At 38.3% G+C, this 19723-nt stretch overlaps 3 protein-coding genes across 4 annotated transcripts; 1 reads left to right on the top strand and 2 right to left on the bottom strand.

Annotated features, from left to right (window-relative positions):
• Window positions 1–278: 278 nt before the first annotated feature.
• On the bottom strand, window positions 279–7823 carry primpol (primase and polymerase (DNA-directed)). The gene is made up of 14 exons (XM_065471217.1): window positions 7536–7823; window positions 3608–3781; window positions 3432–3526; window positions 3189–3327; window positions 2294–2441; window positions 2129–2210; window positions 1926–2038; window positions 1657–1819; window positions 1469–1566; window positions 1213–1299; window positions 897–1005; window positions 737–813; window positions 591–637; window positions 279–515 (listed from the first exon to the last, which is right to left on the bottom strand). Exons 1-14 carry the CDS (start codon window positions 7821–7823, stop codon window positions 279–281), a joined length of 1857 nt encoding a protein of 618 aa, XP_065327289.1.
• Window positions 7824–8644: 821 nt separating this feature from the next.
• LOC134629149 (ecto-ADP-ribosyltransferase 4-like) lies at window positions 8645–10841 on the top strand. 2 transcript variants are annotated; one of them, XM_063476197.1, is made up of 5 exons: window positions 8645–8698; window positions 9257–9376; window positions 9536–9627; window positions 9719–10437; window positions 10734–10841. In XM_063476197.1, exons 3-5 carry the CDS (start codon window positions 9568–9570, stop codon window positions 10810–10812), a joined length of 858 nt encoding a protein of 285 aa, XP_063332267.1. In that variant the 5' UTR covers window positions 8645–8698; window positions 9257–9376; window positions 9536–9567; the 3' UTR covers window positions 10813–10841. The 2 variants fall into 2 exon arrangements, with proteins under 2 accessions (XP_063332267.1, XP_063332268.1); XM_063476198.1 differs by lacking the exon at window positions 8645–8698 and having other exon boundaries at window positions 9198–9376.
• A 2536-nt stretch (window positions 10842–13377) lies between these two features.
• On the bottom strand, window positions 13378–18976 carry LOC134629148 (neuromedin-K receptor-like). The gene is made up of 5 exons (XM_063476194.1): window positions 18106–18976; window positions 17432–17620; window positions 17097–17247; window positions 13667–13863; window positions 13378–13585 (listed from the first exon to the last, which is right to left on the bottom strand). Exons 1-5 carry the CDS (start codon window positions 18453–18455, stop codon window positions 13387–13389), a joined length of 1086 nt encoding a protein of 361 aa, XP_063332264.1. The 5' UTR covers window positions 18456–18976; the 3' UTR covers window positions 13378–13386.
• Between the last annotated feature and the right edge of the window lie 747 nt (window positions 18977–19723).

Raw genomic sequence — 19723 nt, 5'->3', positions numbered from 1 at the left:
AGCTGATCTGATCACATACCCAAACCACCTCAGCTGGCTCCTTTGAATGCAGCAGAGCAGCAGCTGTGCTATGTTACAGTTCATGTTCAGTTTAAACTTGAGCAGGCAGTCAAGGATCTCCACTTGAGCAGATGAACACCAGCAGCTATGTACAAACAAGCGAACAGCTTCCTTCTCCAAGGCGCGTGTAATAAAGTATTTATTACATGTTTTCACAACGTTTAAAGTGCTGCCAGCGTCTTTTATGCAATACTGCAAAAGAACACAAATCTCATGCTCTACTGGGAATCAAAATCTGCCATACAACTGAGCAGGAGCTGGTCTGAGATCTCTTCACTCTTCTGTTCAAAATCGTCTAGACTCTCCAAATAGTCCCGATCATCCCGTTCATCTCCCCACACATCAGATTTCTCCTCCTCTGTGTGAGCTGTGCTCTGTGGGCCCATGGGTTTATGTTCCTGTCTGCTTTCAATGTTTCCAGCATCGTCCATGAGGTACACCTGGTCCTCCTCATCCTGTAAGAAACAGAAGACATGATTACCGACTGATGCATGTTAAAGCTAAAACGCTGTTAAAATAAATGAACTAACCAGCGTCAAGATGTAGCTGATACAGATCTCTTGTGGCAGTGGGTAACCTGTAACAGGCACATGATGTTACCTCACAGTCAGATCATGTTTCCTTGAATTATTTCAAATACAAGTCAGTATGGCAGCTCTTTCAGATCGTGACATACTCGAGGACCTGAAGTTCCTGCATTCAGGATCGTGGCACTTCTGGTACCACACTTCCTCTTTCAGATCCACAACAATCCTGCAGAGGGTGACAGAGCCAAATCAGAAAGTGGAAGAACACTCGACAATCTTCAGAAGATGAAGGAAACAAACTGCACTCACATGATGTTGTTGCTTTTGTGAAACCGCCCCACGTTTTCACACCAGCGGTATTTGGCGATGTCATAAACGAGAAGTTGCTCTGCGGCGAAGTAGTTCCATCGTCTTAAGCCTGTCGAAATTTGTGAGATCATAAAAGTCAGGTAGGACGATCGATGTGAACTGCTACACTTTTCTTTTCAGGAAGACAAAAAAACCCGGTAATATCTAAATGTTTCACTCGGCTGGATGTCACGTCAGAAAACCACAATTTTAGGGCAGATGAACTCTACAGACTGAAATATTTCACGAGCAAATGTTTTCACAGCATAATACTTACTTCCTTGTATCCCATCCTTTCTAACCACCGTTAATACAAAGTTGTCCACTTCTTGGTGAGGGGATGACAGGAAGCCAGAAAGTGCACCTGTCGGTAATATACGGGAAAAAGTTTCACGAATCAAATCATTTCACACTGAAGTTTTTGAGGTGAAACCAACAATAACATTTATGCCATAAACTGACTATATGCAGGAATACTTCACATATGTATATACAGAAGATTAAGAAAAACTCTGGTCTCGGTTCAGCATTACCTGAGTCTGAATCCGACCCTTGTTGGTACTTAGAGGGGGAGATTTTGGGCTCACTTGATTCTGGGACATCCCATGTAAGAATCCTCTGACCTGTGAAGCTGATACACGGGAGGAGAGATTGTGTGTGGCACTTTTTTTTAAAAAAGATCACAGCACACAGGAATCTGAGCTGTTTGTGCCCAATGTACCTCACGTTACACACTAAGGAGGCCAAGAAAATGCTTTCCTCCAAAGAAGTTCCCTTCTCAGGTTTGGCAATACACTGGTTATCTTCTGCCACAGTGAACGCAGCATTCTTCCCCGCTTTAGACGACTTGTACACGCGGAAATTTCTGTTCTTTGTGTAGACACCTGTGTGTTGAAATAAAAATCCACGGTACGTGAAGGGAAATTGTGTAAATGCATATCTTTATACATAAAAAAAGGACATAATTTTTAAAAATCTGATTTCCCTTACCAAGATCCACAAAGAGAGAGTCTCGACCATCTTTGTTTTTCACCTGGAGGAAGCTGAGGTCTCTCCCTTCCTCTTTACGCCTCTTCATCTCTGGACTCGCTGCTTGAGTTCTACTCAGGGTGAATAAGTGCAAAATATTAACCTTAAACCCTGAGCACAAGGAAATAAAAACATGCAGATTTTACAGGTCTGAGAAAACAAACCGTGTTTCCACTCCATTATCAAGGTGGCTTCCATTTTTGGGTTTGTTCAGGACAGGCTGAAGAATTGCATGGATGAACCTTCCTACAAAACCCCAATCAGATGGAATATATGATTATTATGCAGGTATTAACATGCTGATGTTTTCCATGTAGAGCTGAACATACCAACATGAATGTTGTCTTTGAAAGCTGCTTGTTGGAGACAGAAGATGAGATGTCGGCTGAATTTCTCCTCAGTGCTGGAGTCGAGATTGAGGACATTTTTCGCAGAGCATTCAATCCCATAAACTTCCAATAACTTGTCACAGACGTACTGTCACCACACAAAGCAGAGAGGGGTAAACATATAAACATGTCAAATGTTTAGACGAGAACTTTTACTATTCATGGTAAACATTAGCTCAGTTTGAATTAGATGGATGCTGAACGATGCTAAATCACATACTGCATCTATTAAAGCAGCATGGCTTCATAGTAGAAGAGTCTAGGTGCAGTCCAGACCTTTTTCAATGGGACAAAATTTCTCTCCCAGAAGTCCAGCAGCTAGTCTTTTCAGTTCTCAGGTATTTGCAGACTGTTGTTTAAAAGAAGATGGGATGCTGTGCCCCACTTTTTAAAGACATGTTGCCATCAAATACAAAATGAGCTTTTATTTTTCTTAAAATTGTAAATTTTTTTAGTTTAGGCAATTCATAGTTTTTCTGTGCTCGACTGTGATGTGGGTCAAAGAGATTTGCAAATCTTTGCATTCTGTTTTTATTCACATTATATGCAGGGTCCCACCTTTTGTGGACTTTGTGCTGTATAAATGTTTCTCACTAGTCATTTTCATTATTACATTTCATTATTAGCAGTAAAATAAACTCCTACTTCAAGAATTTAAAATCAGTTTTATTTGTATATATTTCCAGTTGACAACAACAGTCATTTCATGGCTCACTATGAAAATAATACAGTCTATCTAAATCCATTCATAATTCATGTCTAAAAGTGTGTGAATCAAGCTGCTTTATTAAACTCCTTTGAACAGGAAGTAGTAAAACAGAAAAATGGACCCCACCTGGATAAGCAAAGACACCATAGTTTTCCCATCAGATCCTTTGTTTGAAGGTTCGTGGAACTCCAAGTCCATGTAGAGCTTACAGACAGCTCCCTCTGGTATCACCTCATAACAGTGCATCAAAGACTGGGTGTAAGTCCTGTAAAAATACACAGAATCAACAGCTGAACATCAATTCTTTTTTACTGAACACAAAAGGAGCTGCATCTGAAGCGAGTAGTAACTGATATATATTAATATTACCTGTAGTAAAACCACAGCTCACTGTAACTGGTAACCAGGTAAATCCTTTGACCCACGGACTCCTTTTCTTTTTCAAGTGCAAAAACATGCACAGCCTTGAGAATGAAAGGCACAAAATTCAGCAACTTTCCCTCCACATACAGTATAGAAACATTAAAGTAGAAGGTCTTGTGTACCTCTTTGCAGCTCTGAGCGAAGCTGATAGCCATGGATTGACGAGGGAAGAGTTTCCAAACAGACGAAGGCTGGCAGGGCCACAGTCGAGGCTTGTAAGGTGTCGTCAGAGGATTTTTCTGGAACGACTGAGCAAGCTCCTCAACTTTCTTCAGTCGATCCCCCCACTTACTCATCTTCAAGTCCGTATTAACCTCCGATTAGCAAATTCTCTGTTATTCTCACTCAAGGACAGTTTCACTCACTGATCTGTAGTTATCCTGTCATTCTACAACCTGAAATAAAAACTACATATGGCATATTGATTAGATGGAGCTGTGCACTACAGTTTAAGAACACTGTAACCTATACCCTGCGAACTTATAAACTGGTAAGCTACAAGGCGTCGCCACAGCAGGTAGTGTGATTTGCTTAAGTTTTATGGCCTGGATGCCCGAACTCATGCAGCCCCAAAGGGGTTTCTGTGTCTCCCACAGGAATAGGACAAGTGACAAAGTGATTGCATTAACCACATCTGTATGAAAATGAGAAGCAACAGTTACACTAGCTGGCTCAGACTTTAATGTATTAATGTATGTTATACAACATGTTGCAGGTAAACTCACATTTTATCCATGAGTTTTTAAAAGAAATGACAATAATTTTAACTGTAAAATTCAAGCATGAAAAGAAGAACAACATCTGGAATGGAGCTTTCAAACCTGCCAAGTACAGCAGCCAAGTAAGTAACAGTAACCGTAAGTAAAGATGAGACACAGTCCACATATTTAGTTACTGTACTGAAGTACAAATTTGAAAACATGAGTATCAGTTTTGACTCGTTCTCTCTGCTCAGTATTTTCCAGATCGATTACAATTTAAAACATCCTCAAAAAAACATCTTTCGAAGACATAAGACAAAGTCAGATTAGACACCCTCTGCCACTGTATGCCATCTGTTTTTGTGCTGCTTTTATCTGATTATCCTTATAATTCAATAAACACCTGGAACACTCAGATTGCATCCACATGGACAGCTCCCAAGTGAAAGGGTGTGTGTCCGCGGAAAAAACATTAAATAGCTTTTTTATATTTATTATAATATTCATGACATCCAAATGGGATGTGTTTCAGATCTAACTGTGACCAGCTTGTGTACTTTTCTTCTTATCTGGCAACTGAGCCTTCACAGTATGTAAAAATGGGCAAATATATTATACAGTAATAACAGTTATATCCTGCTGCACATCTGCCTGATATGTGAGTCATTTTACTCTAAAAAGTCAAAAATCTGTTTCTGAAATGTCAAGTTTTTTGTTCTTTTTTTTTTTTTTACATGTAATGTTGTATTTTCCAAGTATGAGTACTTGTAAAGTACTCATAAATACTTCTTCAGCCACTGTAATCTATCTACTGTACTACCTGTTTGTACACAGGCACAGACTGTTCACTTAGACGGTCTGAGTGAACAACAGTGAAACAGAGCTAATGTAACTGTAAGTTAGCTCGCATTAACTTTGAAGTGAGATAATGCTAAAGTTCACGAAGGTTTAAGGAGTTAATTAAATTGTTTTACCGTTGTGTTTATGTCCACCTAGTCTCTCGTCACTCGGTCAAGATGAGTGGTTACTACAGATGTAAACAGACGTGCGGAACATCACGTCTTGTTTTTCGTTTTTGGCGCGTCGGGAACCGGAATTGAGACTGTTTCCGGTTACAAGACCGGAGACAGCTGTTGGCAGCCAGAAAACAGCAGTTTTTCTGACCTTCACAGCTTATTTTTTAAAGTCTGAAGTGTTTATACATACAAAATCCCTTAATATTAGGTACTGTCAGTACCGTAAACACCAACAGCACAGGATTTACACTTCCTGGATTAAAACTGCGTTTTAACAAAGTAAAAGTCTTGATTACAGCATTTCAAACGAAATATAAAGGTATTTATTATTTTTTGTCTTACATAATTTCCTCCCATCTGCCAAAATCATCTTTTAACTGTGATTCACCACATGTTTTGGAAAACTGAGGACAGCCACTCAGTCACGTGGAATCAAGAAATCATATAAACCCAGCAATGTGGCTGAATTCAAACTAAAGAAAGAGAGTGGGCTAAAATCCACAGTTATGTGAAAGACTCACTGCCAGTCGTCACAAATGTGTGGCACAACTAGTAATATATATATATATATATATATATATATATATATATATATATATATATATATATATATATATATATATATATATATATATATATATATACATCCTACTTAACATCCTTAACATCCTTCATTGCCTTTATCAATTAAACGGATAAACGACATGGAGTCGATTTGAGGTGTGGTGCTTGTATTTGGATGATTTCGCTGTGAACGGACAACATGTTGTCAAAAGAGTTCTCAATGCAGGTGAAACAAGCCATCCTTAAGCTGTGAAAACAGAAAAAAAATCAAAGATTATTATAATTTCTATGGTGAAGAGAAACCTCTTCACAACAGCCAACCAAGTAAACAACACTCTCCAGGAGGTAGCCATATCGATATCCAAATCTACCATAAAAAGAAGACTGCATGAAAGTAAATAAAGGGTTCACTGCAAGGTGCAAGCCACTCATAAGCCTCAAAAATAGGAAGACAGTTTGGACTTTGCTAAAAAATAAAAAATAAATTAAAAAAAATCAACATCTACTAGAATGATGGCAAGAAAAAAGTGTGGAGAAGGCGTGGAACAGCTCATGATCCAAAGCATACCACATCATCTGGAAAACACGGCAGAGGCAGTGTGATAGCTTGGGCGTGCATGGCTGCCAGCTGCACTGGGACACTAGTGTTTATTGACGATGTGACACAGGACAGAAGCAGGAGGAGGAGGTGTTCAGAGACAAGCTGTCTGGTCAAATCCAGCTAAATGCAGTTAAATTGGTTGGTCGGCATTTCATAATAAAGATGGACAATGACTCAAAACATATAGCCAAAGCAACCCAGGAGTTTATTCAAGCAAAGAAGTGGAATATTTTTGAAGATCCAAATCAGTCACCTGATCTTAACTCAGTCGAGCATTCATATCACTTGTTGAAGACTAAACTTCAGACAGAAAGGGCCACAAACAAACAGCAACTGAAAGTCGCTGCAGTAAAGACCAGCCAGAGCATTAAAAAAGAGAAAACATCTGGAGAAAACAGGAGAACATCTGGTGATGTCCATGATTTCAAGACTTCCGGCTGTCATTGCCAGCAATGGGTTTTCAACTAAGTATTAGAAATAAACATTTTAATTTCAGTTTTTAATTTGTCCAGTTACTTTAAAATTCTTTAGTTCCTCACATTTTTATGCAATCTTTTTATTCACCCCACTGAATTAAAGCTGAAAGTCTGCACTTCAACTTGATCTAAGTTTTTTAATTTAAAATTCATTGTGGTAATGTACAAAACCAAACTTTAAAAAAAAGTTGTCTCTCTCCTAACTGTGTGTATCGCAGTGTTTTGCTGGAAACCATGGGTCCTGCCATTCATGTGGGTGTTACTTTGACATGTACCCCCTACTCCTGTGGATCATGTACTTTGATGGGAACAGCTGTGGTCTCTATACCACAAGGGACCGTCCTCTCCCTTTTCTTCTTCATCCTCTACACCACAGATTTGAGCCAATGCACAAAGACCTGCCATCTTCAGAGGTTTTCTGATGACTCTGCGGTGGTTGGATGCATCAGTGAGGGTGATGAGATAGAGTAATAGAGTGTGGTTGACTCTTTTGTCACGTGGTGCAAGCAGAATCATCTGCAGCTCAATTAGACAAAGACCAAAGAACTGATTGTGGACTTTAGGAGGACCAGGATACCTGTGACCCCTGTTTCAGTCCAGGGAGTCGATGTGGACATTTGTAGGACTGTAAAAACCTTGGAGTATACATAGATAATAAACTGGACTGGGTTAAAAACACAACTGCACTTTACAGGAAGGGCCAGAGTCATCTCTATTTTCTTAGGCGGCTTAGGTCTTTTAACATCTGTCAGACAATGCTCAGGACTTTCTATGGGTCTGTTGTGGCCAGTGCCATCCTCTATGCTGTTGCATGCTGGGGCAGCAGCTTGAGGGATGCAGATGCCAACAGACTCAATAAACTGATCCGCAAGGCCAGTAATGTTGTGGAGATGGAGCTGGAATCTCTTAGGGTAGTGTCTAAGAGCAGGATGTTGTCCAAGATAATGATGATGCTGAACAAAACCTTCCACCCACTCCATGACATGCTTGCTAGTCACAGGAGCACGTTCAGTGTGAGACTGAGATTACCAAAAGGCACAACTGAATGACACAGGAAATCATTCCTATCTATGGCCATCTCTCTGTACAACTCCTCCATCAAATGCACTGTAAACACTGCAGTAGTTACACCCTTTTGCACATCCTCGACAGCGAAAATAACAAATAACTAGTTTTACAGTTTAGAGTAAAATTCCAACCATTTATATTTCACCTCTGTAATATTCTGGATATTGATAATTGAGCTATTTGTATATATTAGAGCAATTTCTTATATTTTTTAAACTTTGTAATATATTGTATTATTTAATTTAGTTCAGTCTGTTACTGTTGTTGTCTTGGAGCAACTGTAACCACATAATTTCCTTAGGGATTAATAAAGTATTCTGACTCTAATTTCAGCAGAATAATGCATCTTGCTACAAACTAAAAATGGTCCAGGAATGGTTTGAGGATCACAACAATGAGTTTGAGGTTTTGACTCAAACTCATTTTTTGAGTCAACACCACAGTTGAGCATCTGTGGGATGTGCTGGAAAACAAGTCCGTCCATGGACATTCATGTCGAAATATATGCGAAATATATGAAACTCTGTCTAATCTCTACGCCTGGTACTGCTTGAATCCACAGCACTCCCTCCTTCCTCTTACTCAAACTTAACAGTTTTGCAATACAAAGTGCTGTCAGAGTGCTCTGCAAACCTAAGTTTTAGCATGCATGTTTTACTACAAAGCAAGGGAGGGCGTGAGTGGAAAGTAGGAAACAGAACATGATCTTGCTCAGTATTAATTTACTCTTAACAAGCACCAGAGAACAGTGGAGAAAACAATGCTACATACAGTGGAAAGTCATCAGGTATGTGTGCACTAAAAAGTGTTTAGTTTAGTGCTTAATTTACCAGCTATATCATATGAAGAGCATCAAGTGATTACTTCACTAGTACTTTATATTAAGTTTATATTAAGAAAATTATTGTTACATTTCTTCCATGCTGATTGCTGACATGTCGCAGTGAAATGTTTATAAGTGGGTAGATCATGACGCAAAGCAAAAGCATGTAGTGAGGTTAATGTGTTAAGTTACTGCTCAGTGTGGACAACAGTACTATGAGCTCAGAACTTGTCACACTGTAACTTTAAGATGTCCAACTAGGGCTGCTGGAGTCTCCTGTTTACTTTAGATAAAGGCTGCACGGAAGAATTACTGAGGTATTTGGCCCCATCAGCTGTACTGAAATTATGTTAGAACACAAATAAATTATTGCTGGTTTAAAGGGGCAAAACTATGCAACCATTACGCTGGCTATAAAGCATGTTACAACAAACCTGAACACGCTTAAAGGAACTGGGTAGCTTAAGCAGGATAAATAACTGGACAACTGATCCCCCAGTGCCTTTTTACTTCCTTCCACAGGAAAGACTAAGAAGTTCTATTGTATGACATTTTGATTCTTTCCTCCACACCCTGTGTTCCCTGCAGTTTGATGCAGCCTTTTTGTGAGTTGCTAACACAAGTTTACTCTTCTTGCTTCAGGTATGTGCTTTTCAATCTTTCCAACATTTAAAATTTTGAACTTGCCAAATTCCACAGAAACCAAACAATTAACAGATTATTTACATCTTGTCAGGTCCAAGTTTCTGGATTGTGTAAAGTGTGAAAGAATTTTTTTTCTGTCTACATTTGATCCTACAGTGCTTTCTTTCAGAAGAAGAAGAGAACAAAAAATGGGGTGCAGAAGAAAAGTGCTTCTTGGTTCAATAATTTTCACGCTTGTCTGCTACAAAGTAAGAATTGTGTTTAAAAAAATATTAGAAGGTTAGAATAATTATACATTTAAAAATGTGTTTTTTAAAATGTGATACACCTCAATTAAAGGTGACCGCACAGGATACAAGATTACTGGATGTCCAAAACACCACAGATGTTGTAGATGACCAGTATGATGGATGCCGTCATGAGGCCATGAAGAAGTTCATCGAGTCAGGCGTGTTAAAAAAAGAACTAAGCAACAGTGAAAGATTTCAGAAAGCATGGACTAAAAGTAACGAGTGTTCACAGCAGATTCCTGGAGGAAGAAAAGAGCATACTGCTGCACTTTCAGTCTATCTTAAAGGAGATCGGCCTTTCATACAAACAGTGAACAAAGCAATAGAGACAATGGGTGGAAATGTTAACATCTATGAAAACCACTTCCACTTCAAGTCTCTTCATTTCCTGCTGATGGACTCCATGAGGCTGCTGAAGCCAAAGGAGTGCAAGAACTTTTATGTTTTTCAAGATGGTGAAAACCAACCACAGAAAGGCTCCACAGTGAGATTTACAAGTTTCACCTTAGCTTATTCAAACTATGAAGAGCTAAAAAAAACTGAAGATGTCAATGAGAATATGATTTTAAATCTCACTTCTTGTTTCTTTGTCAACCTGAAAGACTATGTGTGCGGTCAAGACAAGAATGAAGTACTCTTATCTCCAGCAGAAATTTTCACTGTGGAACAAGTGGAAACAATAAATACATCAGATGATGACGAATACCTTGAGATTGTTCTGAAACAGTCGGGACTGAAAAGCTCACACAACTGTTACATCTCTTCAAGGTAAGATTCATATTCTCTCAATTAAAGTGAAATATTTTTCCTATTAATTTCACAAATTTTGATCTTGGAAGCAGTGTGGTATTAAAGATATAAATATTTACCATTTAAAGCACATGAAAACATTTCATATATCCAGCTACTTAAAAAATTTATATGTATTTCAAATAAATTATAAATCAAAATGTTCTGAATCTCTGAGGTTTTACCATCTAGAAATGTCTCATGTTGGTTTTTTAGTAACTTTAAAAAAAGATATTACAGTAAACCCCCTCTCTGCTTTGTTTCCATGTCTTCAGGTCTCCTCCAGCTGCTGTCTCCACCCTGTGGCTTGTATCAGTGCTTGCGGCCTCATCTTTGTTTTCTTTAACTGTTTAGTAAAAACAGTTTCCTGAGTGTTATCATCTACAATACTGCTTTGTTTATTCATTTCACAATTTGTTGGCACTTTATTTGGCAGATTGTAGTATCTACCAAATAAAGTTTTAAAGTAGGCTGCCAAAATATAATCAAATATTATTTTTGCTTCTGTCATATGTTATGAATTACAGACCCAATTCAAATATATTATTTATGCATGTGTTTATTATTTCTTGTACTTGTGTACTTTAAAAGAATGATAACAAATGAGAGATGGGAATTACTTGCAGCTGTTCCCAGCTGAATTCGGACTATTGTGGAGCTTTAACTCCCCACAGCAGGAGTGGTTCCAGGATTTTTTTAATGGGCTGGCACGAGAGGACTAAGAACAAGGCAGAGTGGCACATATAAAATCCAAATAGTTGAGAAATTTTGTTTTTAGGTTCAGAAAATTGGTGTAGACCACGCTGGGTTAAATTTTCAGGCTCGTGTGCAGCCACATCCAATGTCACCTGTAAATAAACTATGAGTCTGACAGATGAACTGAATCTTTGAACCAAAAAATAGAATTTAGTATCATAGGTATCAGTTTTCTGTCTTTCTTTAATTAATCTGTGAACTCATCCGTTTTTACATTTTCATCAGTGAACATTTTCTAAGTTGAATATTGCTTACAACTTCCTTCAGTGTGTATATATCTGTAAATTACTAGCTCACAAGTTTTAGAATGCTTTTTTTAGTCGTTACAGTCAGCAATGCCCTCCCTCTCAAACTGCTTCTAAAGACACCACGCCTCAAGGATTCCTTCTGTTTCCCCATCAAATAAACAACGTGCAAAAATCAAAAGGCTTTACAACAAATTTAATGTGATCACACAAACATTTTACCTACAATTAACGATTTTTTTGTTTTGTTTTTACAAATATACACATTGAGTCCAAGTTCCCCAAATTAAACACCATAAAACATCACTCGCCCAGTAACCAGACAATAATTACTGTCTAAATGTAACACTCATCATTAGACTTCACATTAGTGACACACACACACACACACACACACACACACACACACACACACACACACACACACACACACACACACACACACACAGTAAAGGCTAAATATGTCTTTTTTTTGTATTCATGTGTGAGTCAGCAGCAAAATATTTAAATATTATAATACGTATTATTATTATTAACAAATTACTTACATTAATACCCACATACTGTTAGAACACCAATATACAGAAAAATCACACAGTTCACACGGCACATGCTTCCTGCAACTACATCAGCAAGCACTTGTGAATTAACATGTACAAACATGAAACACAGGTAACATCTGAACACCTTCAACAACAGTGTCACTAAAACTGATTTAAAGACATTAAAGTCAGTAAAGCAACATTACTTTTGATGCTGAAGTTGATCAGAGCCACTGAGATCTACAATGATGTCAGATGTGTTAATGTAATCAAAGCAAACAAGAGAAATTGAATTTTTTTATACTTTTTATAAAAAGTTCTCCCTTTTTACCTCTGGGTACTCAGTAATGGAAATATTTAAAATTCTTTGTTATGCATTTATGAAAAATTAAATGTAGTCACAGTTGTATGGTGTGATTTAGTGCCCCACCCCCAAAAAAGGAAAAAAAACACCACATTTGTAATTTCTCACATGATCACATAATTCAATTTACACACATACGCCCACAACATTCATGTAGACAAAGCAACGAAAAATATGAAGTTTCGACACTTTATTAACAAAAATATATTCAGAAACATGTCATAATAAAAAATGAAACTATTAAACATTTTAATGAATGGAAGGCAGTAATAGTAAAGCAAAACATTTCATAGTTATATTTATGATTTCTAAAATTAGAATAATCCACAAAAGTATTCATCAAAAAAATATATGTCTATGATGTATGTGTGTTCAGGATTAATGCACCATCGCTTCCTTTGTCAGCTGTCAGGCACAATAAAGGGCCCAAATCAACAGCCAGGGCTTTACAACTACATACCTGTTTTTCTTTTTGTTGGTTTGTTTTTAACCACCAGCATAGAGGCTGTCTTTTTCTGCCTAGTTGTATCATTCTTCTCCTTCTGCATGCAATTTTAATCCTTCATAATAAGTAAGTAAAGATTATTTATAGAGCACTTTTCACAGGCATTAAATTCACAAATCGATGCACAACAATTAAAGTAAATTAATTACAAAAGAGAAGCATTTTAAAACAGAATCAAAATAAATAAAAACACACATAAAAAAAGAATTCATCAGAAGGTCTGATTAAATAAAAACGTTTTTAAATTTTGTTGTTTTTTTTCTTTTAAAAAGACCTCACAAAGTCTGCTAAACAAAGCCAGAGTGGTAAACTGTTTCAGAGACCCTTGGTGCCACAGACTGAAAAGCTCTCTTACCCCCTGGTCTCTTTACTTGTAAGAGGGGCAACTAAAAGACTCTGAGTTTGTGAGTGAAAAAAAAATGAAGCAATCAGCTCAAAATAATGTAAAAGAAATAAAAAATCCACAAATAAATAATTCATGTTGAGCTGGAGTGCACTCATTGGATCAGAAATACCCTAACTGTCTTTATTATTCAGCTCAGAGTTGGGTTTCGACCTGTTTCCACAAGTGCTCTTGTCTTTGCTCAGGATGCTGGTGCACACGCTGCTCTGGTGACACGGTCGAAGTCTTGTGCTTTGGAGCTCCAGCTCATCGTAGCTCGACACTCGGACAAAAGGACACCAGCGGAAAACCTGCTTGAAACCAGCCCGAAACCTGCAGCCGACAAAACGCTAACATGCAGTTATGCTCTAATTAGTGTTGGTGAGCTGATGAGGTAGACTGACTTGGACTCACCTGCTATTGAGGCAGCAGTAGATTATGGGATTGTACATGGTGGAGCTCATTGCAAGCCACAGCACTGACAGGTAAACCTGCTGGATATACTTCCACTTGCTCAGACGCTTGTTGAGACCAGTCGCGATGAAGTAGACATGATACGGCAGCCAGCAGAGGGCGAAGGTAACCACTACAATAATCATCATCTTCACCACCTGCAGGACAAAAGCCATCAGCAGGAGGGCAAATCAGCAGGCGGGCCCCCGCCCCCAGAAGACATTCTGACATTTCACAGGGAAGCGGAAAAGGAGAGGCACCAGTAATAAAATGAATGATGGCTTAATTCCATTCAGCTGCTTCTATTTCTGGGTGCTGGTATTTTGCATGCTGGCTCGCTGCCACACTGTCGTGTCTCGCTGGGGCACTTGAAAAGAACAGAGCCTTCATTAGTGTCAGGAGTGACACGTGATTTTCCTGCTGTCAAAGTGCTGCAAACGGGTCTATTTTACAGCACAGTGATTTTTGACAGACAGCTTTCTTCAGTGTGCAAAATGGCAAATGTAACATAAGTAACTGCAAGAAAATGTGCTGGTATAACATAATAACACAAAATCCTTGTCTGGGGAATTATGAGATAAACTCAGATGTGGCATCTGAGACAATACAACATGGAAAAAAATAATCAGAAGTTTTGTAACAGGCTGGCAGCCTCACAAAAAAACAACAAAAAAATGTTTTAAAAAATATGTACAAATGACTATATATATACCACCATGAATAGAAACAGGATTCTATAATTCTTTCCTATCTTTAGTTTCTTAAGCATCAGTACAGTAAAGGTGTCTTTAAATCACTGTGGTCTGGCAAATCTAAAGCAAATATTTGATTGCACAGGATTTTATTATATATGGGGATGTACCAGTGCAGTGAACGATAGATGCATGAAAACTGGAGCTGACAATATCTGATATGCTGAGGGAAACCAAGACATCTGATCTTTTTAACAATAGTCTTTGCATAAATGATAGAACACTGACACAAGCCCTTCAACTGGAAAATTACCAGTTATTATTATTATTAATACCAAATGGTTCCATTTGGTATTAGTCAGTGAGGTTTTGATGTTGATTAGGAGGAATTCCACTAATGCTGAATGTGTTTTTTTATGTAAGCTCTGTAGCTTGGGAACGCCTTGGGGAAGAGATTGAGACCATTTAAGTTGTATAACTCTAAAGATGTAAGCGTGCAGCAGAAACTCAAATGGATGTGGGTAATTTGTTTTCTTTGTTTTCGTTCTGTTGTGTGAATGACCTCCTGCCTTGTTTGTGTATGTCTTGTCTTTTACCCCAGAAGGGCTCTAATGAGAATGAAAATAAAGACTAAAGAAAGAATAATACAGTATCCAGTAAGCTGATTTATTTGTCTTCCTCACTGGACAGTGAAACAAAAAAAATCTACATCTGAGTTGTCAGACCACAGAATATCTGAATAAAAATCTGTTGAGTTTGTAGTTACCTATTCGCTGCTCACTGGGCTGAAACTGAGCTAAACAAAAAAGTGAAGGATGTAAAACTGAATCTGAGCTGATAGATACAGAGAAACGCTGTTGGATGATTTATTTGTCACTATACTTTATACCTTTCACACTACATATAGTTTAAACTGTATCCAGCAAATTTTCATATTCAAAAGCTACATTTTTGCTACTTTAGATTAATTCAACTTTGTCACACTGAGCAATTATTCCTTATTCAAATTTCCATACTATCCATACCTGCATCCTAAACATCATTCTTAGCAGGAGAAATATCAAATTATGAGTGCAAACATATCTCTAAACGCCACTTAAGCGTGCAACGTCTGGCACCGTGGTAGCTCTGATGCACAACGTAGCAAATAATGAGTTTATTGATCATTTTTATCTCTCTGTAATTAAAATTTCGATTCATTGAATCCAGGATGGCTGTCATGAGGAGAGGGAAAGGTCAGGGATGACGCACCAGTACCCAGGAGGTTTCAGGTAGGATGGAAGAGAGAGCACCGCCGAACGCATCAGCAAGTTACAGCACAATGCAAAGCTGTGGGGGGTTAAAAAGGAGCAGGCAGCGATTCATGAGCAGAAGCGCATCTGCAACAGCATGCTTTCTTATCTGATGCAGTGCCATGAAATATTCTTGCAAGCAACAGACTTATTTTAAACTTTATAGAAGTATGTGGTTGTTTTGTTTTCTGTCCTCAGTTTGCAGGAAAAAAGTGCTAAATATGGCTAAAACCACATATGAGATCATTAAAATCAAGCTGGGAAACTGTTTCTGGGTCAAAGACAAATAAAACCACAGATTTATTCCTTTTAATTCCATCCAACACACCCTTAATCAATGAATACTTCCAGTGTCTGACCCTTAGGGTCCCTCTTTGAATAATCCTACATGGAGCATTTATCAATGAACTGACGTTAATCCCAGGCCCATCTTGATAGACGCTCATCATGACATCTGCAATGACCTTAATCCCTGCTCAACCCAGCGCTCACAGTAGCTGCTGAAAAGTACACTGTGCTGTCTGGCTGAGGAGTGAATCGATTGCCTCCGGATCCCATCCTCTGCTATCAGGATGTGGCCAGTTTCTTTACTTCTGTGTGATCAGGCTGTTTCGACGTGTTGTGTTTGCAAAGGTCAACATTAGTGCCCGGCAATAAAGAGATTGCTTGTGCCGGTGCATTTGTTCTGTATATGGTTTTCAGATAAAAGCTGAACTGCTGCTGCGTCACATTTTACTGATCAAAGCTGGAAGCAGTCAGCGGACGTGCTCGTATTTATTTATTTTTTTTTCATTTGATTGTTCATTGTGTTTGGATTTCCTTTAAACCTGCAGATGTGTCATCAAACATCTGCACTCTTATAGCTGTTGTGCACTAGCATACCATCGCTTCTCTGGGGATGTTTTAACGCAGTATTAACTTAAAGCATTTCAACATTTCATTACTTGTTGTATCAAATTTAAGATGGAAAGACTTTGCATGTTGGATTTCAGTTATAGAGCTGGTAGTTTTCCTCTCTGGTTTTAGGTAAGTGTTTTTTTTAATATATATATATATATATATATATATATATATATATATATATATATATATATATATATATATATATATATATATATATATATATATATATATATATATATATATATATATATATATATATTCTCAAATAGGAGAAATAACTTTGCCATTTTTCTTGGTTAGCTACAGTAAATGTAGAAGACCTAACATTTGTCTTTTCTGTAAAATTTGATCTTTTTTCCTTCACGCAGAACTGTGTTTTTATTACAGCCATTTACAGGTTATGTTAAATTCAAGTTTGTTTTTCCCCATAAACATTTTACATTATTAATAAAAAGAAAATCGTTAAAGCAGAGGATGAATGCATTGGATGAGCACGGTGATTACCTTCCTTTTGGCTTGTAGCTGTCCTTGGTAGTTATCAGATGAATCTCCAGGGATCTCACCTCCCCATAGTGTCACCCCCACAATGGTATAGGTGATGCCCATCACCACTAAGGGCAGTATGTAGACCAGAACTGTAACTATGATATGATACCTGTGCAAATAACGAAGCAGATGCCAAGCTTTTAAAGGAAGCTGTCTGACGTTGCTTGACCAAAGCAGCTTTAGTGGGAGTGATAGTGAAGCAAGCTACGAGAAACAAGACAGCTCAAATCTGAATTGATAAGGATGGTTAAGTTTTCAGAGAAAAACAGAGGAGGGTGTCAGTGTGATCTCACATGAAGGAGTCTTCGGCCATGCGGGGCCAGGCCACGTAGCAGACGGTCCTTTGGGGCAGAGTTCGGATGGTGGAAAAGTAGCAGAGCGGGAAGGCCAGAACCACAGCCAAGCTCCAGATACAGACAATGACCCCCAGAGTGGCTTTAGCAGGCAGACGAGGCTTCATAGGGTGGATGATTGCCATGTACCTACAACCAAGAGCCCACAACTTAGTGAGTGAGTGAGCTCTGCTATCAGTTGATGCCCACAAGTGTGAGTTTCTCCATGGTAGGTGGGATGCAAACCCTGAAATGGCCGTTACTGTGGCAGAATACTATGATTTACCCAAGACCTCATTAGACCCAAAGACCCATTTTCAGGCATTTAAAGCGTGTAATTCATCAGCTGTAGTTTATTTTTAAAGTCAGATTAAAGATGGAAAAAATAAAAATAAAACTGTAACAATTTTAAAATAAGTATTTTCAGACCAAATTCAGACAAAAAAAAAATAAACTAAACAGTAAATAACATAACACTGAACACTACTGTTCAGTTGCAGCTTATGTACAGCAGGGGGGAATAATCTTAAAATAAACCAAACTAAAAAAAAAAAAAAAAAAAAAATAGTGTTCGTAAAAAGAGGTCACTGAAAGGGCTCTCGCGTCTCTCCAGCTTAATAATAACACAGCCGTACCTGTCGATGGCGATCGCGGTCATGGAGTAGATGCTGGCAAACACGGCGGTGACGGGAAAGAAGTTGTGGAACCTGCAGTACACCTGCCCGAAGTACCACTCTCCGTGAGCCGCGTAGATGAAGTTGATGAGCGTGTTGAAAGCGGCCATGGAAACGTCAGAGAAAGCCAAGTTCAGCAGGAAATAGTTGGTGACAGTCCTCATCCGCTTGTGCGCCAGAATAATCCAAATCACTATCAGGTTCCCGAAGACCGCCACGGCCAGTACTGTGCTGTAAGCCACCGACCACAGCGCGACGCGCCACGGAGGCTGCACGAACTGGTTGGTCAGACCTCTGGTTGTGTTTTCCATTCCTCAGGTGTGCTCGATCCGATCTGTTTCACTCAGTCTGCTTCTACCAGAGGTCTCTACAAAGATGCGGCACAGACGCGCGACGTGCCCAAAGGACATGTGACCGGTGAGGCAGAGAGAGTTCTCCACATGCGTCTGCCATCGTTCAACAAATCAAACAAACATATAAACTCTCTGATCGTAGTTTTCACATTTTAGTCTGCACAATCAAACAAGCACACAGATTTTTTTATGAGAAATTGATACTTTATTCTGTTCTGTCAGTGTCTGTTATTAGAAACACACATTGTTTTTGGTTGAAGTCATGGACCTCTTTAAGCTAAATCACATAATTCAAAGGCAAATAAACAAGTAATTTAATAAATAACTGGGTTGCTATTGGGATAACTGTTATTGGCTACTTGCACTTCCGCAATACCATCACATCCACATTACAAGCCTTTGGAATTTATCACATTCCTAATTTCATATGGAAAAAGTGACAGACAATGAGTCTGAAAGACAAGGAAATGTTCTACATTCATAAATTACAGACTGCTAATCACACTGGTTTAAATGACGATTGAGATTTTACAGTTTTTGTTTGTTTTTACTTTTCAAATTTTGTTTGTCCCTAGAAATGCATTTGTATTATCTGTGGTTGATGATATTGTATGTTGCTTATGTACATTTGATTTAAATGTAATAAATATTTTGGATATCATGTTGACACCCTTTTGGTATCCTGCATCCAGGTTTTTTCTATTGGTGGAGCATCGCTGGTGGACGCTTACCACTGGTGGAACATGAAGATCCAGCATTTCGATGAACTGTGTTGATGAAGGCTTATCTGCTTAAAGATGTTGGAGTATTCTAGGTCAAACGTGACAATAAATGTTAAAACAAGTATATTTTTTTGCTTTTTTTGCTAAAATTTTGGTCATAACTCCAGGAGAAATCAAATAAATTTCATTGTAAAACATAAAAAATGTTGCTGTAGCATTAGATCTGTCTGAAGCTTTAAATCAGCCTGAGGGTGATACCGTTAAATCCTTAATAACTGTTTCATCCAAAGCAAAGCTCGTGGTGTCAGGATTTTATGGGTTTGTCTGTATTATGTAAGAGGTTCAGCCGATGTGAGAGCCCAATAGGTTAGCCTGACTTAGTGGTTCATATACAGAATCTGTTTATAGAGAATAAAGCTCAGTAAAACCAGTAAGTGTAGAATATAGTCTCTTTAGGGTGCTACATACAGTATTTCACAAAAGTGAGCACACTCCTCACATTTT

This window comes from Pelmatolapia mariae, linkage group LG6 (genome assembly GCF_036321145.2).
Source record: "Pelmatolapia mariae isolate MD_Pm_ZW linkage group LG6, Pm_UMD_F_2, whole genome shotgun sequence".
Taxonomy (NCBI): Eukaryota; Metazoa; Chordata; class Actinopteri; order Cichliformes; family Cichlidae; genus Pelmatolapia; species Pelmatolapia mariae.
Note: the sequence above shows the minus strand (reverse complement) of the source record. Positions and strands in the feature narration are given on the sequence as shown.